The sequence below is a fragment of the Coturnix japonica genome, chromosome 4, assembly GCF_054131305.1.
Source record: "Coturnix japonica strain WE chromosome 4, WE-NBRP24, whole genome shotgun sequence".
NCBI lineage: Eukaryota > Metazoa > Chordata > Aves > Galliformes > Phasianidae > Coturnix > Coturnix japonica.
Window position 1 is genome coordinate 83729752 of NC_140666.1, and position 25250 is coordinate 83755001.

At 43.4% G+C, this 25250-nt stretch overlaps 2 protein-coding genes across 4 annotated transcripts; both read right to left on the bottom strand.

The window, feature by feature from the left end:
- Positions 1 to 599: 599 nt before the first annotated feature.
- NICOL1 (NELL2 interacting cell ontogeny regulator 1) lies at positions 600 to 8393 on the bottom strand. Of its 3 annotated transcripts, none has more exons than XM_015862909.3 (4): positions 8331 to 8393; positions 8008 to 8165; positions 4355 to 4443; positions 600 to 2198 (listed from the first exon to the last, which is right to left on the bottom strand). In XM_015862909.3, exons 1-4 carry the CDS (start codon positions 8384 to 8386, stop codon positions 2133 to 2135), a joined length of 369 nt encoding a protein of 122 aa, XP_015718395.2. In that variant the 5' UTR covers positions 8387 to 8393; the 3' UTR covers positions 600 to 2132. The 3 variants fall into 3 exon arrangements, with proteins under 3 accessions (XP_015718395.2, XP_085401953.1, XP_085401952.1); XM_085545827.1 differs by having other exon boundaries at positions 8297 to 8393; XM_085545826.1 differs by having other exon boundaries at positions 8290 to 8393.
- A 4977-nt stretch (positions 8394 to 13370) lies between these two features.
- LOC107314042 (NELL2-interacting cell ontogeny regulator 1-like) lies at positions 13371 to 21514 on the bottom strand. Its single transcript, XM_015862910.3, has 4 exons — positions 21445 to 21514; positions 19185 to 19329; positions 17713 to 17801; positions 13371 to 14061 (listed from the first exon to the last, which is right to left on the bottom strand). Exons 2-4 carry the CDS (start codon positions 19306 to 19308, stop codon positions 13990 to 13992), a joined length of 285 nt encoding a protein of 94 aa, XP_015718396.1. The 5' UTR covers positions 19309 to 19329; positions 21445 to 21514; the 3' UTR covers positions 13371 to 13989.
- Between the last annotated feature and the right edge of the window lie 3736 nt (positions 21515 to 25250).

A 25250-nucleotide genomic window follows, 5' to 3' on the forward strand; every position in this document is an offset into this window, starting at 1 on the left:
GGGATGCCATCCAGAAGGGTCTGGAAAGGCTTGAGAGGTGGGCCCATGCCAACCTCATGAAGTTCAATAAGGCAAAGTGCGAGGTCCTGCCCATGGGTAGGCACAAGAAGCTGTGGAGATGTGCTACCAGGGTTTAGCCAACATCTTTCCTACCCAGAGGAAGTACCACATTAACACAATTATACCAATTCTTTTCTATAGAGAATGTAACTGTGCATGTTTACAGCCTACCACTTCCACTCCATTGTGTTCCAATGCTCTGTGCCCAAGGCTTTCTGCAGCAGCAGTGAAAGGAAAGACACAGCTTGATTTCAAGAGGTCACAGACTTTATCTTGGATCCACAGCAAAATGGTGCTTTGAGTGCTACAACTTCCTGATTTAAGACCTCCTGCAACAAAAACCTTTTGTAAAATGCAGTTTCTTCTAGCATATGGACTTCATGAGCAATAATAAATTAAAGCTACCTAGCTCAGTTTTTAGTTAGCGCTACCTCGCTCATTAAAAGCAGCTTTGCCACAGCTACCAAGTTCAGAGTATGGAGTCTGCACTCTTAGGTTACATCAGTTACGTTAAATCAGCAACAGGACACATCAGACAATGCAGTGCATCTTGAATCTTTATTATTGTAGACAAAGAGGAGTACATCTCATCACTGCTGTCACAGCTGCAAACTTGCAGTGTCCCTGATCCCTTTGGGAGCCATAGAACACCCACCCATCAGTCATCCCACCTCTATCATAATAAGCTGCATATCAAAACTCAGCTGTGTGCAATCACTTTTCTAAATAAAAACACAGCCAAAAACAAGTCAACCCCCCCCAGTCCCAGCATTTGCTAACAGGATTTTGCCCTGTTCTTTAAGGTACCAGCAGAATAAGCGTGCACAACAGCAATACAAGACCACAGACATGCTGCTGTCCCCAGGAAGTGAGCTGAGCTGAAAAACTCACAGCTTCCATGCTGAAATCCTCCCTCCTGCCAAGAATCAGTTCTAGATCTGTGCGTTGCTTATGTTCAAATTGAAGTGGGAGTAAAGCAACCTAAGGCTGGCATCTGAAAGTAGTTGTGTTACGCCCGCTGTTTGAGTTGTCAAATAAACCACTCCATTATGAGACTCTCTCGCTTCCCTTCAGCCAGTTTCCAGTGCTTCAGTGGAGCGTAATGCTTCTACAAGCAACGTGTTGCAGCATCACGATGCTTTCCCTTTTATACAAGCAGGGTCCTGATGACCTATAAAGGGTTTTTCTAAAATACTACAAAGGACAACAAAATTCCTACTTAAAGTGAAGGCAGAAGGATGCTTTTCCTTACTGAGAACCAGCAGCCTTTCAAGTTACTTTGCCAGAGCGCATTCTAATGCTATCTATTACTGGCCAGTGAGAGTGGTACAGCCCAGGCTGTGATTTGCTTAATGAAAGACACTTCTCCGGAAGATTTTGGCAGACACAATCAGTTCTATTGCCAGGCAGCATTCATGTGATTATAAACGTTAGCGATCGCTTTGGATACTGAATAAATCCCTCCAAAAAGATCACAGCTACTGCGTGGCTCTGAAGAAACAAGCGCTGGGTACAGATTACTGTTTGCTGTGTGCTGGATTATTGATACAATTGGGAACAAATACCTCCTGTGGGCTGCCAGGCAGGCACTGACAACTACTAATTTCTGTATAAAAGCACGAGTGCCTGTTTGCAAATTTACAGCAGGGCATCCACTGCAAAGCAGCTTCATTTTCTCTTTAGGGATGCACTTGTAACGTAAATATATAAAAGAATTTGACTCTGCTTACTATGACAGATCTGTGGCAATTCATGTAAGCTGAGGGGTTGGCCTGAGAGTCTAAGGTCAGTTTTTGGCATGAAACAGCAGGAAAGTGAGATGCTGCCCTTACACAAAACCCAGGAATGAGACACTAATGCCTCTCCTTCTTTTGACACTGCAGCAGATGCACTGTGACATACAGTACTGACAAAACACATTAATGGCAAAATGAGCTAACGGGCCTGTATCTGTTTGGATAAAAATTGTTTTCTTGTGGTGTTTCTTCTCTGTACCCTCCTGTAATTTCTTCAACAGCCTTTTGAAAATGAATGCATAATACATGTCCATTGGCCTAATCCCAGCGCTCATTTCAGTGCATGGCAGGAAAGCAGTCACACAGGCCTCTCTTCTCTGCTCTCAGGAGGAGGGTTTCTGTCTGTGGGGAAAAAATAGAGTTAAAAAGAAACAGAAAGAAGGAAAGAAAAAGAAAGGAAGGAAGAAACTGAAAAAAAAAGCACTTTAAAAAGGTACGAGTGTAAAATCGATTGACCTAATTCTGCTACACAGCTGTAGTCAAGGTGCTTTGCTGAGTGAGAAATCATAGTTATTAGGGTTGGCTTCCATCCAGAAAAAGTGACACAAAATAAGCATATTCAGAATCAAGAGTCACGGAGTGTATTTTGGTAACCCAAATGTTTCCATTTCCATCATTAACTTCCAGGGACAGAGCTGTCAATATTATTAAAATGTCCTTTCTAAATGCTGAGCAAAATTCCATTTTCAGCTGCGCTGCTCTTAATTCCTTCCCAGTGATTGATGGCTTCCTGTTGATGAAGCCTTCAGAGCTGTACAATTTAATTGTGCCAGATAGAGTGTGCTAAGGGGCCGATTATGCTCTCCATTACGCTGCTGTTTCTCCACTGGGCTCAATCCCACTGTCAGTCCAACCACCTTGTCTAACTCACCTCTTTTTAGGGCAGATCTGGACTTGAGCTTGTGGCTCTTGTGTCATCCTGAAGTATCTCGGTGGCAGTCGCCTTATTACCAACTCTATTTGGAGCTGTGCCTCTAGATCCCCATCAAAAGCTTAAAAACCATTTTCTGTACAAATCATTTAGAGCTATTTGTTCTGAAAACATACGAATGTTTTCCTGAGCATAAAGTTGTAGTTTTCAACCTGTGGTCTACGGCCCCTTAAGTAGTTTGCAGACTAACTCTGAAGAGTTCCTCGGGGAAAAGAAAAATCCTTAAGCCTTTCCAGGCTTAAATTCAGCATAAATGGATTTCCCATTTGCACTGGGGGAAAAAAAAAACAACAACCAAAGAAATGAGAATACTAAAGCTTGGAGATTTCTTATTAGCAAATGATCAGAAAGTTCTGTGAAACACCAACTCTTCGGCTGGTGTTCCCCTTACAGGATGCTTCCAGACAAAATCAGCAGAGGCCTAATTAATGAAGATACCCAGTTCCCATAGCAATAGCTGGGCACTTCTACCCAAGGATCTACTCTGCCGAGCCCAGACACCCTGACCCCCAGCCCAGTGCCTCCATCCCCAGCCACTCCCACTCTACTGCTCACCTCTTGCTCTCACAGTGCAGGCTTTGCAGGCAGAGGCTATTTGAGAGATGCTTTTTCCTTCCTTCACTTCATTCTTTTCAACCTAAACTTCTGACATCTACCTTTGCATCAAAGACGACTTGCTCACATTCCTTGTCTGCTTTCACTTATCAGCTTAGTGCAATGGCGAGCGTTATTGTTGTACACTCAAGAAGCGCTGCTTCTTGGTTACACAATGCAATCCTGGATGAGTGAATGCTCCCATTGTTGGGAGCCCAATAGAAACCACTGAATCATCTTAATGTCACACAGGCTTATTGGTTTGCACTGTAATGCCAGCGAGCTGTCACTGTTACACAAACCCCGCCAAGGCATCACTCATGACTACATACAGGCAGGAGGAGTAGCTGCGGGACCACTCATCTATAAAGAAAAAGACTTTGAGAGAGAAGCATTGATTACCAAAATTAACTGTGGCCACATTGGCAGTGGTGTAGGAAGTCCCTGACTGATCAGTCCTCCATGAGGTTTGCCCTTAGAAAAAGAATTTTAAAGACTCAAAGCTGTTCAGTGAAGTTATGTGTGTGTAAAACGTGAGCAAACAGAGTTGGGTCAGTACCAGCCAAACCAAAGGAATAAACATGTCCACCTTTCCTCTCTGCCAGCCCTGTTTGCCACCCTATTGCTATTCCATTCACCTGCTGCTCCCACCCATAGAGTGATGAATCCACTGTTAAGAAGCAACATTATGAAACAGAATAAACCTTCTTCCTCACTCTTTTCTCCTACACACATCTCCTTTTCTTCTTTATTTTATGCATGAATTGTCTGGGGTAATCCTTTAGCCTGTTATGCAAGAAGTCAGGCTACTGAAGCTCTCCAACCGGGTGGCAAATAATCTGCACTTGGTACAATCCTATTTGCTGGAACGAAAGTGAGTCAGCAGAGATGTGGTGTCTGCTGTATGCAGACAGGCAGACCTGGCAGCTCGGAGACAAAGGCTAAGGAAAACTTTTCCTACAGAAGCACATACCCGCGTGTCTAGGTTATACGCCATCTTCTTTAAGTCCTGCAACGCCCTCTGCATGAACTCAAACGCATGGCAGTCAACGCAGGGACGGCCTGGAAAAAAAAGGTATAGAAAAAAAAGACATCAGTGACACAGCATGAAATGCGGAATGCAGCAGTACAAAGAGGGAGCACTCAGAGACCTCGTAACGCCACGAGGAAATCCATTGTACCAGGATCCACACCTGCATCTGTGCAAAGTTAAGGCTGCCTATGGCCAGGCTATGTGTGAGTGCCCACTTCTTGAGTGAGGACCAGCAAAAGCATGAGTGCTTTGCTGCTTTGCCTATTCCGAACACAGCCCAAGCTTTGTTCTGCCAGGTGCTGAATGCCTTCAGCCCCCATCCCCTCTCTTTGAAATGGAAATCCTGTTCCTCCCCACACTGGGTTAATTCTCCATAGGTTGGCTGCAAATAACAGTTGCAGTGGATCAAAAATCAGCCAGCCAGCTCCGTTTTTATGAGAGCAAGATCTTACGAGAACATATTGGCAAGGGTCAGCACCAGATCTGTACTTGTTTCCTTCACCTGCTGCTCTGTTTTTTCTCTGCCAGTAATGCAAAGTGTCCCACTGGCTCTGCAGCTGGTGCCAATGTGTAGAGGGACAGGGCAGGAGGAAGGCAGGGAGAGGAAGAAGAAGGGATGTGCCAACAACCTCCTGGGTTGGGCATTTCTGCTCTGCCAGGATTCACCCTGCACCGATCTTGTGCCCTTTAGTAAAAGAATAAATGGAGTATGTGCTTTCAGAGGAAGAAATTGCAGACACAGGGAGACTCAGGAGGAATGGAGAGAGATGAAATCTTACATTGATCACGGAGCCCTGACAGTGTGTGTGGGGAAATGTTAAAATCTTTGTCCCCAGGCAGCCACTTGTGCTGCTCTGACAAAGCGAAATGAGTGCAAAGCTGCTGCTGAGGTGGCTACAGAGCTCCCTGCAGCCTGTTATCAGTATTTAGACAGTCAAACTGCTCTCACTTCTGAGCATGGAGGAAGCCTGAATACTCAGTGTGCTGTTGGCAAACCTGCCACTCTCTTGGGGCCATGGCCTACACCTTCCCATTGCAGGGCTCTTCTCAGAAAGCAGCCTACCCTGGCCTACTTGCCTGCCCTGAAGTGAATGTCACCATATTGCACGTGTAACCAGGAGCTGCACTCAGTGATCCTTGTAGGTCTCTTCCAACTTGGGATATTCTATGACACTGAAACACCCCGGCTGTTCAAACTGACCTACATTTTTCTCACATTAATTTGACATGTCATTTCTTGAATCCATGGGAACTTTCAGCATCTGCATCACGCTGTGCCAATGAGTTCCACAGCTCAGCAGCTCACTCTGTGAACAAACTGTCCATCCTGTAGGTTCTGAAGTTAACTTCAACGGCTGTCACTTTCTGCCTCCAATTTTTTTTGCAGTGAAAGAGACATTTATTACATAATCCCCATCTTTGCCCCACTTCTGACTTTGCTGAACTCCATCACTCCCCACCTCGGTGTCACCCTTCCAGACTGAACAGCTGGCCTGCAAGCTGCCCTACCTAAGCTGGGCTCATCCTCTCTTCATGCTCACTACATTTTCACTAAGACGCTCGTGAACATTTCCTCAGACTAACTCTGCCTGGTTTACAAGGGGGTTGAGCAAATCTAAGTACATTCTGCTTTCTGTCCTCAGCTGCAGGTTCCCACACTTTCCCTTGCTCACAGCAGCAGAGACCATGCACTTTCTCAATCAGCTGAATTGCTGATTACTTTTTCTCCAGACCAGCTCTTGAATGTACAAGTCCTGTGGCCAGAATGAGGACAAGGGAGAAAGGGAGGGCAGAAGTAGCACAGGCTTACATCAGCTTAAAGCAATCGTGGAACCAAACCTTAAGTCCCACCATAGCAAAGTACAGCAGAGTGCTATTAATTCCTTGCTGACAGCTGGGAACAGGCTATCATTCATAGGAAGACTTAACAGGTTTGTGGATTAACATAATGAGAATTATCAAGAGTCAGCTATAATTCTTTAAATGGATCCTGTCAGCATGAGGACTGTGTCTGCCTTTGTGTGTCTGGGGAGAAGTGGGGGAGGAGAGCTTAAAATATGCTTCTTGGCTTCTTCTTGGTGAAAAAACAGAGCTGAAAGCACTGTGACTTTCCCTCGCATACACATGCATTTTCTCTTTGTATCTCTTGCACCTTGGCTCATGCAACCAGACTGACCGGCTTCTTTCTTCAGTTCCACATTTCATCCTTCATACTCTTGAAAGCACTAGCAACACCACTTCAGACTTGAACAGTCTTTGTAAATGCAAAGTAGCATGTATAAAGTATAAGGACCTAATTAATCACTCCTAATCAGCATTATTCAGAGAGAGCTGGGCCTGGCTCTGACTGGCAAAGAGAAAGCAAAGTGGAGCTTAGGAGATGGCACCCCAGGCCAGAGATCAGCGTCACACAGCAGCACAGGACCTGTGCAGCTCTGAGAAGACAACATGGACTTAATCATATCAGCAGCGCTGTCCCCAAAATGGGTCAGTACCCGGGAGGATACAGAGCTCAGTGAGAAATAGCCCGTGGAGCTGACATCAAGCAGGGAAAGATTCAGGAATGTCTGTACTAGATCACATCAAAGCTCTGTCTGGCCCAGTGTCCTGAATTCCAAGCACTGTGTCTCATTTTATGTGTCTAGGAGCATTTCCAGGCTTTGAGAACAGCTGGCACTGATGGGTAAAGGAGGGTAACTGCAGCACTGAGCAACTGTGCAGCATTTCCTCAACCACTGGCTGATGAGGAGCGCTGCAAGCTCCTTGTTGCTTTAAAACACTGCTCCTGCAGCAGCAAGATTTATAATTCATGATGAGTCTGGTGCCTTCCTCCTGGCCTGGCCTCAGACAGAAACACCATTTGTGCATTCACAGCAATGCTGCCAGCCTCTGCGATTCAGGGCAGGGCAGCGTGTCTCTGCAGAAACACTGAGTGCCCTCCTTTCCTCATTCTCACATGCAAAAGCAAAACAAGACAAGGAATCTTTCTCAAGGACTCCTCGGGGGACTTAGTCACAGGATATAAGGAAGGTTAGATCTGATTTGAAGACAGTGGCCAAGCGTTCGTTCTGCAGATAAAATGGGAGTTTCTGCTACACAAGAGGTACAAGGAACCATCGCATACTTCTCCTCCAAGATGTGTTGACTCACCTCTGCTATCACAGACACACAGAAATCACGTAGGATTTATTCTTAAGCATGGTATTCTCCTTGAGCAGACAGTACTGACCACTTGCCACAAAACCGCATGCAATTGCATTCCCCCTTTTTAAAAACAAAAGAATTCCCAGAGGGATTTTAAGCTTTCAGCGAGCAGCTGCTTCAAACTTCCTGACCAAAACACCCTGCGAACACTGCCTCCATTCCCCAGTGTCTTCTAACTACTGCCTCATTTTAGAGCTGAGGAAGTTAAACTAGAGACACTCTCAGAATGATAGAAGAAATTAATACGGAGCTGTGATCCAAAGCCAAGAGCTCCCAGCTCCAAGGTGTCCATGAACCAGTCAGCAAGGTATGTGTGTGTGGCTGCAGGGGTAAGAGGAGGGCGCAAAGCAGGACACGTGCAGCAATGAGAGCAGCACGGCAGTACGTACTTTCAGCAGGAATGACACTCCCCGAGTCCTGGCTGGCCCCCACAAGCCTCACGCTTAGCAGGCCCAGCACCGAGATGAAGGGGATCACCACACGCATCGCACTCCAGGCAGAAGGCAACGCCATCACTCGTGTCAGTAATTCGAACTCTCTTCCCAGCCTGGAATGAGGAGAAAGAGTGAAAATCAGCAGTTTGCTCCCTGCAGAGAAGGAGATGAACTGTGATACGCAAAGACCCACAGGTACACACAAGGCCACACTCATGCATCACGGTGATGACATACTGTGGGCTGCAATACTCCCAAAGGAGCAGTTTGCCCAGTACCTGAGCTTTCTCTTCACCCGTGGAGCAGCTGAAACGAGCAGGCGAGACTCCAGCATTCACTCTGAGCATGCGTCCCCCTGCATCCCCCCTTCCCCGATTAGGGTCATTGCCATGGAGATTTGCTATAGCAACACGGAAAAATTGGAGCTGCCAAGTGGAGGAGAAGATTTAAAGGGACCACAATGCTGTGGATGGTCACTGCTGTTCTCTGCTTTCACCCCTTCCAAGGCCACCTCATCTCCTCAGTGGACACCAGCCACTGCCATCCACGTCAGAGGGTCTTGGGCAATGTTTGGGTTGGCTGCTTTTATTCTTGAAGTGACTGTGCTGAACCATGCAGCTCCCATCCCTTGGCTGAACTGTAACTCAAAGTGAGATTTTATTCCCAGAGATTACAAATAATAAGAAGGAAACTCAGAAGTTTGCTTGGGAGGAGAAAAGATCCAGTGAGTGCTGGCGGTGTCTCAAGCTGCCTTGTGTAGAAGGTCCAAATGTTGTTCTCAGTCACTGGGGTCTTGAGAAGGTCATTCAAGGCACGTGTGTCTACCAAAATATCTCCACTGACACTATAAGACTCCCAGTCCAACCTCTGGAGTTGGGTGCCTGAGGTGAGACTGTTTGAGATGGCCCAATTTAACACCGCCTGTCTCTTAACAAGCTTCAGATCCCTGCTAAATGAGCAGCCCCACAAGAGCCAGGATGTAATGGAACAACACTGTACAGTTTGCCTGTACACTCATCTAGGGATGGTCACATAGTCTAGCCTTGATCTGCAGTTTTAAATAACACCAAATGGAAATTCTGGCACAAAATGTAAACCTTACACTTCCATTTACCCTGGCATATGTGTTTCTAGCACACACACTCATTTTGGGCCTGTGGGCCATATCACACCCTTCATACATGAGCTTAAAGAGGAGGACAGAAAGCAATTACCTACATGTGCAACAGTCTTTGTTAATGTGGGAAGCATTGTTTATCCTAATATTTTTTCGAGGTACTAATACAGTCTTTTCTGTAGTTGTAAAGATTATATAAAATCATTTCCATAGTTGCTTGGTCTTTTCAGTAGGTTGATAGGACAGGCAACACAACCCACAGTGAGATAAGGAAAGGAATGAGACATACTGGGGAAGGAAAGCAACCTCAGAATTAAACAGAGGTCTTTCCCTTCTTAACTGCAAAGTGTAAGAGGGGATCAGAACAGAGAACTTGGGAAAGTTCTGAATAAAGGGAAGTTGAATGTCCTGAAATTTGCCATGCTCAGGATGCCAAGACTCCAGGGATACCTACACATAGTTTGGCAATATCTCATCATTAGGGTCTAGATATCACAGCTGAGTTTTGCTTAGTTGTGTTTACGTGCAATAAAGCTTCTTTGTTAGTGGATGGACTGACTTAGTCTTGTTTTCTGACTGCTCAGCCACCCACTATCCAGGATTAACACTGTGATAGCACCACAGAAGGAGTACTTGCTGAATTGGACTATTGCCATCCAGACAGTGCAACAACACTGAACTTGCTCCCACTTGTAACAGTGGGGGAATCTACAGTAGGGCCCTTTCTATGCACAATCTAATGGGGCAGAAGGCATTATTTCTGTATTAAAACACTCTACTAAGCTTAACATAATGTCCTTTTTTCAATTGCGTGGTGCCAACATAAAATAATCAGACCTTGCACTTGCAGAGTCCATCCAGTTTTTGCCTCCTTAGGAAGCATGAAAAACATTCCCAACACCTCATGTTAGCACAGGTGTGTGGTCCAAGATGCATTTCTCAATTCACAGGGCAAAGAGCCAATATCTGTGGATAACCTCCAGGAATCACCTCCTGCAAAGCTGAAGAAGAGAGCACGAAAGTACTTGAATGACTCCCTTTGCTATTACATTCACTATTGCATACCTCTGTGACTACACTATGTAGCTGTAGCTCCCTGCAAAGTCATTTATTGACTTCTAAATGTTACAGGTACTGAAAATTACAACTTTGTAATGAAAGTCTGGTTACTATTACTTGAATACTAGAGTGGCAATAGAACACAGGAATAACACCAGAATGGTCAAGAAAAAAATGTGATGCAAATATTGAGAAGCACAAAGGCTTTGCGGGTAGGGAAAAGCCAAATTTAATCAACTTCAGGCCATTTTCTGCTATGGGGTCACACGTCTGTGAGAAGAAAAGCAGCAAAACTGGTACAGGGCCCACAGAGCTGGCTGGGTAACTGCCCATAGTCAGCAGTGAGTCACCATCAGCATGGAGGGAAGCGTCACATGGGGTCTGGAAAGACTCAGTTCAAGGGTTATTTGGCATTTTGTTAGTCACCTGGGTATCCAATAAGCAAAGGGATTATTTAAGATCATAGAATCATAGATTTACCCAGGTTGGAAAAGACCTTGAAGATCATCAAGTCCAACCGCAGAGACCTGATGTAACACCAGCTTAGGAAGTTATGAGAAACACTAGGAGAGAAGACTAGAATTGCAAATCATACAGACAAGATGGGGAAAAAAAAAAAAAAAAAGCCTAAAAACAGAATAAAATTTTATAAGGATGAGGACAAGGTGCTACACTTCATCAGGAATAATCAGGAGCTCCCATTTAGAATGGGGAACGGCAGGTGAAGTGGCACTTCTATGGAGGAGTTGGGGAATCATGAGCTGAAATCAGTCTGTAACATTCTGTCATTGCCAAAAAACAGGCAGTTATATCAGGATGTACAAAGAAGAGTGCAAGAGCTCCTCTCCTGTCCATCACAAGGTCTCAACGGTTGTACTACATCTGGTTTGGTCACTGCAGTGCAAGAATGATAGGAACTAGCAGAAATGACTGAGGTTTAGGAGTCGTGCTCCCCCAAAACAGCTGGAAGAACTGAGCTTTGTGGGCTGAAGGACAGAAGGGGACATGAAATGTCTTTAGGAATATAAAATACAGAAGGCTGTTGCAGAGAAACCATAGTTCTGAGGGTCTCTGAAGTACTGGACAAGAAGCAAGAGGTTAAACTTTATCCAGGAGGCACCACCAACAGCCCTAGAAAACTTCTTTATGGTAAGAAAAGCGCAGGAATGGATTGCCTGAGAAAACAGGGGGATATTTAAGACTGTAGGTAGAAATTTTACATCTTTTAGGAATAGAATGGGGATGGCTGACCCTGCAATAAGACAAGAGGTAGACTGGGTGATTTCTTTTACAGTTCCTTTCCTGCTTGTTGTGATTTCTCATATGATTATGAGACTCATTTTGCTTCCCAAGTTGTTACTTCTCAGCTGCCTGTGAAGCAACTCCAGCATGAACACAAACACCCCTGGGAGAAAAAGATTGCCTTTATGCAGCATCTGAAATTCTCCTTCCTCAGTTAGAAGGGCAAAGGCAACGCTTTTCTGGTCTAAACAAGTAACGTGTCAAGAGAGCGTTCCCATTTTGGGATGGTCCTCAGACTTCCATTTCTCAAGGTGAGGCCATAGGGCAGAGAAAGAAAACGAGGCAGGACTGGGTTTATGTTGTACAAAGGAGACTTTCCTATCTGAATAATTGCAGAGATCCTTCTTGGCAGTAGGCAAATGGTTTGCAGCACCATTTCCATCGTTGCAAAATGGAAACATGACTCCTGCTTTGGAGCAGTCTCTGCAATGTACAGGGCTGCAGAAGCACGGCCACTGACCTACTTAAGGGAGGTCTGTGTTATGAGTTTAGGAAGCAGAGTTCATTTTTATACATAAGGACAACTGCACCAGATCACACCACAGATCATTCTACAGCTTGCAGTATCTATTTCTGAGGATAGTATAAAACAATGTCTTCCTAAAGAGCTATTAAACAGCAACAACTCATGTGTCAGGGACCTCTTGAGTGCCTTTATTTTTCACTTGAAATCCAAAAGTTGGTATTTTTATATGTAACAGTCTGAAACAGAGTTTTGAGGCTTGAGTCTGAACATCTGCTTCTTAAACTCGCACAAATATTTAAAATCAGCAGTATCCTGTGGCAAAGATTTCCACAACTTAAATATGCAGCAGGTTATGAGAGTCATTCTTCTATTTGCTCTGACTCCACCACCAGCTGGTTTCGATTCATTGCACTTCTCTTCTTGTATTGGAAGGGGCAGCAAGAAGTCATTCTCAGGACACTCATGGTTTTGTAAACTGCTGTCATCTCTTTCTTCAACCATCTCTTGTCCACACTGCAGATTCCTGATTTGTTCTTTGCTCATTACTATGTATAATCCTTGTCACCTTTGTCAGCAGTTTGCCTGGCTCTGCTGTATTCTTTTGCTCTGGGTGTAATTTCCAGACCTCCTTGCCAATCCTTTTTTATAACTGTGTGACATGTTTGTTGTTTTCTGTTCTCCTGCTGTTATGATGGTTTTGAACAAGCAGTAACCGAGGACAGTTGTTCAAAACTAAATTAAAATAGATAGGGTGGGTTGTGAAGAAGCATGCAGCAATTACCATGAGGAAATTCCTGGTTCTGGTGCAGGCTGAAAGGAATCTCTAATTTTTCATACTCTGAGCAAAAGAATGAGAAAGTTATTCCCTTTCCCCTGCCTACAAACATGGAGGGAGATATCAGTGTTGCTCAGCACCGCGTTCACTCACTCCACAGTAGGTGGGAATGCCACACATTGCTCCTGCAGGGCTGTCAGCTGGATCTAAAGGGATGGCAAACTGAGGAATATCAGTCCCAGCACCCACTCCTGCAACAACTTACACACAATCCTAAGGATGGGGCCAGGGGTTCACCAAGAAATTCCTGGGCTTAGAGAGCAAGTAATGCCAGAATCGAAAGGGGAACAAAGGTTTCACTGGAAAGAAGAGCCAAGGCACGTCCAGAGCAAGCAGAGGAACAAAGCCAAGCTAGAACAAGATGAGGAAGACCTGACTGCAGCAAAAAACTCTGAAAAGCTATTCTACTCTAATCAGAATCAGCTGAAGTCTTCTAAAGGAAGCTTTACTCCTGGCAGAGCAGTATTTGTATGTTCCCTCTTATCTACCTGCAGTAAAGTCCCACCATGTTAGTTAGAGAGGTAAGGCCACAGGCAGGATTAAATTAAATACTTTAATTAAAGACAGTGACACTCTTACACAGGATGTCAGAAATTGAGCACTAACATACAAGCTGTTCTGGTCTAAGCACAGCAGACATAATGCATGCCTCTTTACAGCCAACAGGATGTCTGAACGTGGTCACAGTGTAAACAACAAACAGAAAGGACTTCCATCACCTTTAATATACTGGCAAAGCCCACAGGGACCACAAATACTTGTCTCAATATAGCTGGGTCAGTTGTCACAGAGATACGCTCTAACATGTTAGAGACCAAAACCAGCTGCAAGCATCTCTAGAGCATTGTTGGCTCTATTTATGTCATGGTTACACTTGGCCAACTCTGATTTAAAAATCAAAGCAAGCAAAATTTTCCCCCACTTTAGCACCAAGTAGCAGATTTACTGAACTGAGCCCTTACTGGCAATGCAGTGATGTGAAAAGAGAGGACTATTTAAAAACCATCAGACAGAACAGACACATAAGACACAGCCCCCTCCCCCCAGTTTCCTCAGTAGGGTGGGATGTACGTGTCTGCAACATGAACTCCAAAAGGCTGCTTCATACAGCTGCGCTTTAAAAACCACTGAGCAGGTGATACAGCTGGTCTCCTGGATTCAGTTCAGCAGATTTGCAGTTACACAGTCACACAGATTTCTCTTTTCCACCTGAAGAAGCAGTGTTTCTGTCTGCAAGAGGAAGGGACAAAAGCAACACCGAAAATGAAATGTCAGCTCTATAAAACCACTTAGCTTCCAAAGAAAAATCAATTCCACTTCTGTTCTGAAATTGGGAATTAGTTGTACGAGATGAGTCTTAGCACATCAATATTGCTTTCTGTCTGCAAAGTAATTTAACTTCTGCATGATTAATTGGCATACAAACATGGCAGCACTTCACATGATATGAAGAAATTCAGCTTAGTACCCAATCATTTTTTTCACGTTCTGAAGTTGTGTATGGGAATCAGTGTGATCCAAGACAGAACTTCCTCCTTACTGCTATGGGACAAACCAGCTGTGCAAAGTCCACTTACCAAATCACCAGTTACTGTCTTAAGCAGTTACATGAAAAGGGGCACTATAAAGACTATCAGATCTAAATGCCAATGAAACCCACCCTTCATCTGCCTTTCTTGTGATTTTGCTATCAGATGGGATGGCCTCATGATTAAAGGCTATTTTTTAAAGTTATGACATCTATTCACCTGCAGCAGCTAAAGGCTCTCAGAGAAGAGCTGGGCTACAACACTCTGCTTAACTCCTGCCTTCTCAGTACAGGAAGATGCATCTATTGGGCAGATTGTTTTCTCAGCTGACAAATCTCTCATCACAGCCCTGTGGCATTATCTGAAATCAGATATCACTTTTGATCATTTCAGCTACCCTGCAAGACTGAAAAGATCTGATTAGACTTTACTAATTACCTGAAAGATGCTCAACCACCACCCTCTAACCATCTCCTCCACATCTTTTGCAATGGTTTGAATATGGGAAGTTGACAGCTTTGGAGTTAAGCCTCAAGGCTGCTTACCATCTTATCTATCTTTAATAACATTTCCAAGCTTTGTTTTTACTTTCATGGGTACATCTTACTTAATGGGCTTTGAATGTTCCCAATAACCACTGACAGTTTAGAAAGAAATAAAGAACAGAATGAATGGCACTAAGTACATCTTTACTGACTATTTTGTGAGCAGGATTATAAAGTCATTTGCACAGAGATTTGTTATTATCCCCTTGGTGGGTCAAAGCACACCAAAGAAATAAAACAAAAAACAGGGCAGGGCTCAGATTCTCAGCCTACAAAAAAACTTCTATAAGCCATCTAAAGAAATAATAAATAAATAAAAGCAGATGCAGAGCTTTTTAAAGCTGTAATGCAACAGCCACTGGACTGGATATGTTTTATGGGAGCTGTTTTATTGCTTGTTCCCTGCTGGTCTCTGTCTTGAGCAACTTGCAGATGCAGTAGGGAGCTGTCTGTATGCTGCTGGAATTGTTTTGATGGTCACAGACGAGCCCTCTCCTAGTTTGTGATCAGAGCTGCACCTGCCAGATGCTGTTATTAAGTGGAAAAATCGGGGGTATTCCCACAGAAGATTCCTCAGAGTTGTTTATTGCAGTTAAAACAATTAATCCAACTTGCAGCCTGCTCCAAGGGGCCAGCAAATGGGTGGATTGTAGTATGTGGAAGGACACAAACAAATCTAGTACCTGCACAGGTAGCTGCCAGCCCTTGGAGGTGGTCTGTGACCCTTCTCTCACTGCATGAGTAAAATGCATCCAGTCTATCAATCAGTAAGTGATCACCACTTCAGTGTAGGTTACAAGCATTGCTTGTCTTGTAAAAAGAACAGGATATAGCCTATGACCTCCATAAAAAGTTATCTGACCTATGCTGGAGTCATTCTGCTTTGTTAGACGCCACACAGATCAACACAGGGCCAAATTATGTGTGAAAACTCTCTGAGCTGTGCAATAAAACTACAGAGTTTCCACTGTTAAGAACTCCAGAGTGAGATTTGCAGGCGGAAATTAATGGGAATTTCCTCTCTAAGCTTTTGGGAATCCCTCCCCCTCCAACACAGTTAAAAGCTGTTTAGTCATCAACTAAAATTCCTACCTGCAAACAGAAAAGAATTTTTTAAGGAAATGAGTGTCTCCAGTGGGAATATTAACAAAGGCCATTGTATTTTGGGGACAGAAAATTTGCTCCACTCAGCAGCAAAACAGATCAAAACAGTCAAATGTAAAACATATACGTAGCTGAAAGCAATTGTCTTAAAATACTCAAATTGCATCAAATTGGGCTACAGCAGAAAAAACATAAGAACTGAAGCACTGTAGGCAGCATTTCTATGATCCAAGTAGTCCTCAGGTAGTAAATATTTCAATGTCTTTTTGAAGATGTAGGCAGAACTTCTTCATAACTGGGATAGGCCTGTTCTATCCAGAGACACTGAAGGATTTCGATATGGATTCAATTGTTTGGACTCAAAAGTGGTAAGAAAGAGAGAGATCTGTGGCAAGAACGTATCATGGAGCCACTTTGTCAAGCTTGCTGTCAAACCTACAACTGTGAAACTCAACTGTAGGATATTCCTTTCCTACTGAACCTTTTTTTATAACCTGGTTTCCTTTCCTCGGTCATCTTTTATTTTTATTTTGAAATAGTAAAATGCAGTTGCAGTTTTGGGGCTCAGCTGCTCTATCCGCATTATTAGCTTTCAGCTTTGGATATCTATGTTTTACAAAATCACTGATCATTTGTTAACAAGATTTCTTCATGAAAGAGCCCAAAATGTATTTGACCTGTAACTATTGAACAGATTTTGTTCAACTGCAAATCCGCTACATACGAATTTAGTTTTGCTTGAATGTTTGTTTTCTGTAGCACGTCACAATTCAAACCATCTTTATTCCTGCAGCAGCATTTTCATCACGCGCTCTGCTTGGAGTTACTTCAAAGTATTCTTCAGAAATGTCAGTTTGCAGGCTTTGAACTGCGAATGACCTTGACTGTAGACTGGAAGCACAAAGCAGTTTAAATGCCTTCTGCTGAAAAACCTATGCAAGATGCAGATGCAGCACTTCACCTAAAGGGTACATGGGAGGTGGGGGAAAAGATACCCTACTAAGGCTGCTTTCTGACAGCAGCTGGGATGCAGCTGGACACTGCAGGCTGCAGTAGCAAGACTCAACTTCTCCCACTGAAGGGGGATACTTGGCAAATTCTCCACCCTAACTACAAGCCAAACAAGTTCTGGTTTTGATGCTGTTCTGATTTGTGGCATGCTTCATCTTTAAAGAATCAATGCGATGTAAAAAAAAAGTAATTAAAAATTCTATGAGATGATGTTTCCTCCCTTAGCCTCCCTCCTAGGACAGAAACATGTGCAATAGCATATTTTATTTTAATGTGTTTTTTTGTTTGAGCTGACTCTCTCCTTTTGGGCAATAAGAATGATGTTCTGACCTTACCCTCCCTAACACAAAAATTCATGTGTGCACTCAGCATTTGGAATGAGAATTGCAGTGCTAATAGCTCTAACTTATCCAAGAGAAGGGTAGAGAGCTTAGGTCTGCCAGTTTGCTCTTTATTAAGCTTCCAACTTTCTCTGATAACTCAACTGAGAATTTCACAGGTTACTGCCTGGAGGAATGAAATCTGATTACCCAGCATCACCTTAGAAGACAAGACATTACACTCAACTGACAGAGTCCAGTGCAAAATGCACTTTATCTACTTCTATCCGCAGCATTTTCTTCCATAATAAAATATAAAATCAAAACAAGAAACAAAATAAAAGACCAAAAAGAAGCTGAATGTTTCCTTACCCGTGTGTCTAGATTATATGCTGTTTTCTTTAAATCCTGCAGAGCCCTCTGCATGAACTCGAATGCATGGCAGTCAACACAGGGACGGCCTAGGAAAGCATTTAGGAGAGAGCATGAAGTACCAAGGAGAAGAAATAAACAGTGATTCTGAGCATGATGAATTACAGAAGAAGGTCCATAGTGAATACTGACATAAGTACTCCTAAATAATCCAGATTTTTCTAAGAGGTCCATCATGATGGTCCACCCAATGTCTCAGTGGTAAAAGAATTACTTTGACAAATTTGCATTAATAAAAATCATACGCCTTTCTCCACTGCTTCCTCTGTCATTGTTCTCAACACACATCTTTTCCCTTTCCCACTATCTCTCCTCTTTTGTCACAGTTTGTAGAAGTGTGGAAATACTAAATCTATTACTTGAGTCTTCCCTTTTGTTCCACAGTCTGTGAGCACACGTTCAACCTCATCTTCTCCACAATTCTCTCCAAAGCCATGACGCTGCTTCCCAGGAAAATTCTGTCTCCTATTCTCACAAACTTGAACTTAAAACACAAAGCTGATGGAATACAATTGAGATCATTATCACTAAGATCGCTTTGACTCCAACTCTGAATACAGTACAGCTTTATAGAAAGCAAGTGGAACAAGCAGCAGATAAACACAATGCCCTGTCATTACAGGGTATTGCTGATAAGAAGAGTAGTTGCATTCTGGATTAACTGCACTCTTCAAGGTACCTAGATAATCCACACTTATGGTCACAAGGCTTGCTTTGCCTTGATCATCATAACACAAAGCAGCTCTATAACAAACAGTAGCACAGAACCTGAACAAACAGGGACACGATGTCTTAGAATTATGAGGCTCTCATGAGGAATGACTCCTCTCTCACTGCTGAATCATGACCCAACCTTAGTGTTAACATATATACACTAAATAAAAGGGAAGAACAGCACTTTCCACTTAAACAACTTGATGCATGGACCTGCCATTATGTTTATGACATAGATTGAACTCCACACAGGTTAGCAAAAGAGGTTTAGGTGGTTGAGGGCTGACAAAATGTGCTTCTGTGACACCTTCACTGTGAAATTTTAAAATAAGGACTTCTAACTTTACCAGGAATGAAACAAAAGATGCAAGTCAATGCCAGATGAAATAAATAAGTCTCAAGAATGTCTCTGAAAAGTAAAGATAATGATTCATGACTGAGAAGACTAAAACAATGAAGGAGCTGCGCAAAATAAGAAGTGCAAAACACTGCTGGATTTCAGTTGCAAGCAAGACAGAAATAGGCAGGAGAAAAGGGCAAGAGACTAGAGAGCACTGGATGAAGAGGGAAAACAGCACATATTTCAGATCACAGTTTTAAACCAATATAAACAAGACACTTCCAAAACAGTCAGTAATGTGGTGCCTTGCAATATTAAAACTACAGTGCAAGTTGTAAGAGAGCTGTATGGTACATACTTTCAGCTGGTATGGCTGTTCCTGCTTCTTGATCAGATCTAGCAGGCTCCATGAGAAGTAGTGCAGCCACAAAAACTAAAGGAACTGTAAGGACTGGTCTTCTCAGAAGGCAGGGTACCAGCATTGTGGGAACGGGTGCTTCTTTCTTTATCAAGAGACAGAAACAAGACAGGGAGGAACATTATAAATACAATGCTCTTGTTACAAGGAACTTTCTGTTCCTGATGGCTAAAGCAGTGTCAGTTCTCCTCTGAAAGAAAAGAAACAAACAAACAAACCAATTTAAAACAAGCAATCAAAAGATCTACAGCACAGGCAGAAGTTCTCTGTACTTTTCCAGAGTAGCATATAAAACCCAACTGGGAATATCCATAGTCGTGAAGAAGACCAGAAGTCGCTGGTTTTGGTTTCATGTGAAGGCCAGGATGCCCACACTGTGATGTCAGCCTTGTTCCTAACTACACAGTCAGAGACCAGAGCACGAACCTGGCCTGCTGTCTTGTTCTTAGACACTGAGATCTGACTTGTAAGGATTTTTAATTGGAGCTGCCTGAAATTGACTTGAACCTCAAAATGTGCTTTTTTCCCACTCGTTTGCATTACTGGTATACCATCTTTTTACAAGTACAATAACTACAGCTAATTACTGTCATTAACTGCTCACCACATTCATCATAAAATCTTACTCCAGTATGAAAGCAACTGAAGGACAAGACTTCTGTTAAACCTCTGCAAATTCATAGGCAGAGCAGTGAATACATCAGAACTCTTTGAACTTCTGTTTCCCTCTCCAATCCAAGCTCCAGATAATTTGCAGTCACCTATTTGTTCCCAAACATCACAGCCAGGCCACACAATGTCCCGAAGACAGCTTTAATCTGGTTCTGGAACACCCACCCCTGAATACAAATGTTAAATGTTTGGTAAGTACAAAGGCACCAAACAAAGCATTTTCTTGACCCAACAAGTAAACTGTTCAGATCAAGAGGAAACACAAGCTGCAACTGCTTGTTAGAGATTTCAATCACAAGCCTCAAGCACCCAAACCAATAAGGTGATCCTTAGTTCAGCCAAGTTTACCTTCTGGTCCTGTGTGTTCAAGGAAAGGGAAGAAAGAATCAAATAAGATTGTAACAACACAATAAAATCCACATGAATCATTTCTTTAGCTGAGTTCAGGAAAGCGGGACAACAGACCATTTGATCCTGATTTTTAAGTAGGTACCTACTAAACAGGAGATGCTGCATATGAACATCAAGTGCATGTGTGCTGAAGGCAAGAGAACAGAATTCCCTCAAATAGCTGTTTCACATTCAGCAGTACAATGGAAGGAGACAGAAAGGAAAAGGTTTCTCCCCCCATCTTGCCACAAATACAGAATTGAACAACTTTGATCCACGCCAAGTCACTGTTTCAGACACAGCTCATCTGAAGCTGCAAATTCTGTATGAACACTTGCAGCCTGTGCAAACCAGGAAAGGTGCAGCATTACACACATCCCCTTCCTGTGCATCTCAATCTAAATGTAGGATCAACGTAGGAGTTGCTTTCATACTCAGAAGAAAGACACACATAAGCACATACAGAGTAATGAATATATTTGTGATCATATCAAGCAATGCATCTGATCATTTCTGTAATCACAAAACAGTGTTTCTTATTCCTCCCACTATTTAGAAGTGACCAAATGTGATCCTTTTTCTTATTTCTACAGTCCTTACAATAAAGGGATTAAAATCCTAACAAGTGGCTTGGTTACTCTGTTTCAATTAACGATGACCTGAGATCAAAGCAAGTATAATCAAAGACACCAGGCTTCACAACAGGAGGCAGCAGTGTTTCCAAGTATCACTACATCAGGATGGTATCAATCTCCTTCCAAAGCACCTAATGCAGGAGCCTGCTGGTCAGTGAAGGCTGTTCTCATAGTCAACTATCAGTGCTACAGAGGTGCAAAAAAACAAGGCAGACAGCTCAACTTCTTTCAGGGTACCTCACACACCACCCCAACCTCACCTCAGCTTCCTGTGTGAGCCGTGTTGCCAAATAATGGCTCCCTGAGTGCAGCAGTTACCTCAGGTCACATCTGACAACTGCCTCTCAGTAATTCTATGGGAATTTGCTGTCTGTGAGGAATAATCATGACAGGCTTCCAGGGTGGTCTCTCTCTGCAGCGTAACCAGGAACAGAGACATGTGCACGGTTCTCTTTGTAAGAGAAAAGTCACCCCCTCCAACAAAGGAAAAAAAATATCAGTACCTGATCTCTCTCTTGTCTTTGTGGTGGTCTCTTTGAAATGGCCGCTGCAAACTGCTAACAGAACAAGTGCAGCTTTCTGAGCATGTGCACTGTCTCTTTTTAACCTTCCCCTGAAAGAGGTTATTACTATGGGGAGATTTCTGCCATGGCAACAATGCAGAGCACTGCAGCACAGATTTAAAGAGGAACAGGCTGTGTCTGCCAGGTCTGGGGAAGAATTGTTTCTGCTTTGACATGGCCCTGCTGTGGGTATGGTTGTTAAAGCAGGGCCATTTGAATCAGCTTACTTCAGTTCAGTGAATGGTCTTCCCCCATTCAGCTCAGCTGGATGCAGTGTCGAATTCAAGCAACATTCTCGCTCATACCTGAAAATAATCACGATATATTATACCTGCTTTGTGGGAAAGTAGGAACAGCTATTTGGTTGTATGCAAAAACTGCAGTGCATGTCACAGCTGAGATTTTGGGGAAGGCCAGGAACTGTTCAGCCCACAATATGCCACGTGAAGTGTTGTGGGTTACAGGGCAGTAAGCACTCACACGTGCCTTCCTGGATGTTCCTGCAATCCCAGCCTCAGAGCCATCAGAAACAGCTGCAAGTCAGAAGGCATTAAGCTCCGAAAGGGAACGGGAGTCCAAATTCAGAGTGAACTTCGCCTCCCTTTTTCAGCCTGCATCTCTGTTCTTCTCTCATCTCATGAGGTATATTCCACAACAGAACGCTGAGGGTGCACTTGCTGAATGCAGTGCAGGCATGAAACATAGATGATCAAGTACTCTCATTAAAGCAAAACTAATTTCAGGGGTTCCCCCATCAGAAATTAGACACTTCCAGTTGTTGTTCAAGTGACTGAGCACAGCTGAGGGCAGCTGCAGTGCTGGGAAGCACATATAGATCTTCTCTGTGCTCTGTGTCTTAAAGGCTCTTAAGGCAAAATCTGGGGGGCACACTCAGGAAGGTTGGGGACTATCCACTGTTTCCCAGAAGCAGAAAGTCCTTTTTCAGAGTTACAAATAAATTGCTGGCTAACATTTTTCTTTCCAACAAGCTTCAAGTCCCGTCTTTCTTGTATCGCCCCGGGGGAATGTTTTCACTCCCATTAATTCAACTTTTCAAGTCAGATGCTGAGATTCCTAGTTGTTCAGTGTGCAGCTATGATGTGACATGAAGATCCTGCATCCATGGGCAGTGTCAAGGGAGGATTAACTTCAGCACTTCCATTCTTATACATTAAAAATCCAGAAAGAAGGGGAATATAATTTTTAGAGACTGTTCTTTTGGGCAAACAAGATTTAGCATGGTTCTGGCATAGATAACCATCTAGGATTTGGTCTGATTAAGGATCTGTTATACACAAATCACAAATGCCAAACTTTATTCGTGGTTATTGTCAGCCATCTAATCTCACTTCCTGTCTTCTTGATAAATAACGTACATATACACATATATACATATCAGTATGCCTTTTCTTAACCTGTGCTCCTGATCATTCCAAGTAAATCTTACTTTGTTCTCCCAGCTCCTGCTCCCATCTCCATCACAGTGATATCAACAAGCAGGCAGCCTCTGGCAGTCTGGGTGTTACCCCCGACTCACTCCCCCAGGCAATGGGCTCCTGACTCCTCACTAAATGTAAAATATCTGCATCTGTCATTCCTGGCTGCCAAGTTCCTTGCTCTAATTATCTATTATTCTTAATTTTATGTGCTTCCATCACATTTCCATTTCGCTCACCTCTCCCAGTCCCATGCTGAGCACCAGCTTTTCTCTCCACCGAGGCTCATTACTTTATCATGTGAAAAATATTAGTTTACCGAAGTGGAAGTTTTCCACAGAGAAGGAAGTAACCTGGTTTTAGGATATTTCTACTTGAAAAAAAAAATTGTTTTTGGGGGAAAAAAATCATTTTGACATTTCAAATCGATTGTTTCTGGCTTCGTGCTTCAAAGTTATTTCCTTCTCAAACCTACGCTAAATTGAGTAAAAATATATTTCATGCTCAGTTCATGAAATTGAAGAGTGGGAGCAGCTCTTGTCTTAAGGAGATTAGTGCCCACCCTCACCAAAATGGCACAACTGTGACAAAATCCCTCTGATTTGTTCTTCTCACATGTAAGAAGCGTAGGCAGAGCAGATGCAAGCCCTAGTGCATCCAGATTTCATCCCAAAGGTCTGCAGCTGCTCGGCACTGCACAGCACACACAGGGGGATTTTGCTGGCAGTGCCTGAAGCAACAGCTTGGGCTGGGCACTGATAGTGGCACTGGGTGAGAACTGGAAGCTCCTGTCTGCTCTGCTGCCCTGTGGGGTCGTTCACCAGGCGAGAACGCACAGCTTCATTTTGTGATGAAATCGAACATAATGGATTACTTCTTGAGAGCCCCAGCAGCTAAAAAACATCCAAGCACTGTTTCTGAGGTTTCCATTTTTCATCTCGATAGCAAATGTTTTTATACTATAAATATTTCTGTGGGATTGATAGAAAAGCTCAAGCTTTTTCTCTAAGCTACTGTTTGGTCTCTCCCTGGCTCTTAAATCTAATTCTCTGTCACAGCAGAAAACTCTCTTCTCTCACTAAAGATAACACATTCCATCACTACTTCTGCAGACACCTCTATGCTTTCTCACAGCCTGCCCTCTAAATCATGGTAAGAACCTCCCCATAGAGGTGCCATCCCCACTTGCATCAAAGCCCCTTTAAAGCCTTCCCTCTGCCACAAATCCTACAAAGCCTGGCAGAGCCTGGTGAGAAAGCTGGCTGTGAGTTCTGCTGCTATGCAAATGCACTGCTTCCAGCAATTTCTGCCTCACACCTCTCCCTGATCCACCCCATAAACTGCTGGGCTGGATGCCACAGGGCAGGGCCTTTCCCTGTCAGCATGGCACCATTAAGAAGAAATGGAGTTTTCTTTTGCTCCCCTAACACGTCTCACATAACTTGGTTGTGGCAATGGTTCCTCCTCCCTTTTCCCCACCAGTAATTTTAGGAATAATCTCCTTGTCAGTAATTCTGATTCCTGCAGGCTCTATCTGTCACAGTATGGCTCATATGGAATAATTCGAGGCCCCCAAAGTGTTGAGTTCCAGCACAACCCCAGGGCTGGGCTCATATCCAACTCTGCACAGCTCTCAGGAAAACCTGCCCTGTCAGAACAACTTACAGCTTTTTGGATCAGACACCAGAATAAGGTCAAATCTTTCAGCCTCTCCCTGGGATTTGAGAAGCATTTGAAGATCCCGAGGCAATATGCAGGAAAGGTTGCCATTAGCTGGGCTATCCTTGGCTTGTGCTGTTCCCATCTACCATCCCGCAAACACCTTTGGGGAAATAAACTGTGTTCCAAGTTGTAGTTGAGCTGTTTCTAGGTACATAATTGTTGCAACTTTAACTGTTTGTCAAAGTCCAGAGAGATGCATTGCCTATTTTGCAGCAGCTACACAAATGAGCACACATACGAGTATACGACTTCTTGAACCAGAGGGGAATAAACTGCCATTTTTCCCAGATGTCCATTCTAGAACCAGAGCTTGAGAGCTTTCTTTTAGCTAAGAAGCCATTCTAACATTAAGATCTCTCTGACTTAAGGGCTTAAAGATGGATGTAAATTTATGTTTGAAAACAGTATCTTTAGCCTGAGTTCACATTTACAAGATATTTCAAGCTGATAGGCTTCTCCTTTTTACAATTTTATTCTCTCTTCTACAGTTTCAGTGCTACAAATTGCAAGCTGGTTAGAGCAGTATTAACCTGATGTTGCACCACCAGCTGCTGTAGCTGCAGCTTCCAGCTAAAGGTTTACTCATGT

Coding starts and splice junctions, on each gene's coding strand:
- LOC107314042 (XM_015862910.3), bottom strand. CDS start 19,308: ATGCTGGTACCCTGCCTTCTGAGAAGACCAGTCCTTACAGTTCCTTTA. Junction 17,802..19,184: donor AACAGCCATACCAGCTGAAA/GTATGTACCATA, acceptor ATGCTTTCCTAG/GCCGTCCCTGTGTTGACTGC. Junction 14,062..17,712: donor CATATAATCTAGACACACGG/GTAAGGAAACAT, acceptor TTCCTCTTGCAG/ACAGAAACACTGCTTCTTCA.
- NICOL1 (XM_015862909.3), bottom strand. CDS start 8,386: ATGCTGGAGTCTCGCCTGCTCGTTTCAGCTGCTCCACGGGTGAAGAGA. Junction 8,166..8,330: donor CGGGTGAAGAGAAAGCTCAG/GTACTGGGCAAA, acceptor TCCTCATTCCAG/GCTGGGAAGAGAGTTCGAAT. Junction 2,199..4,354: donor CGTATAACCTAGACACGCGG/GTATGTGCTTCT, acceptor TTTTCCCCACAG/ACAGAAACCCTCCTCCTGAG.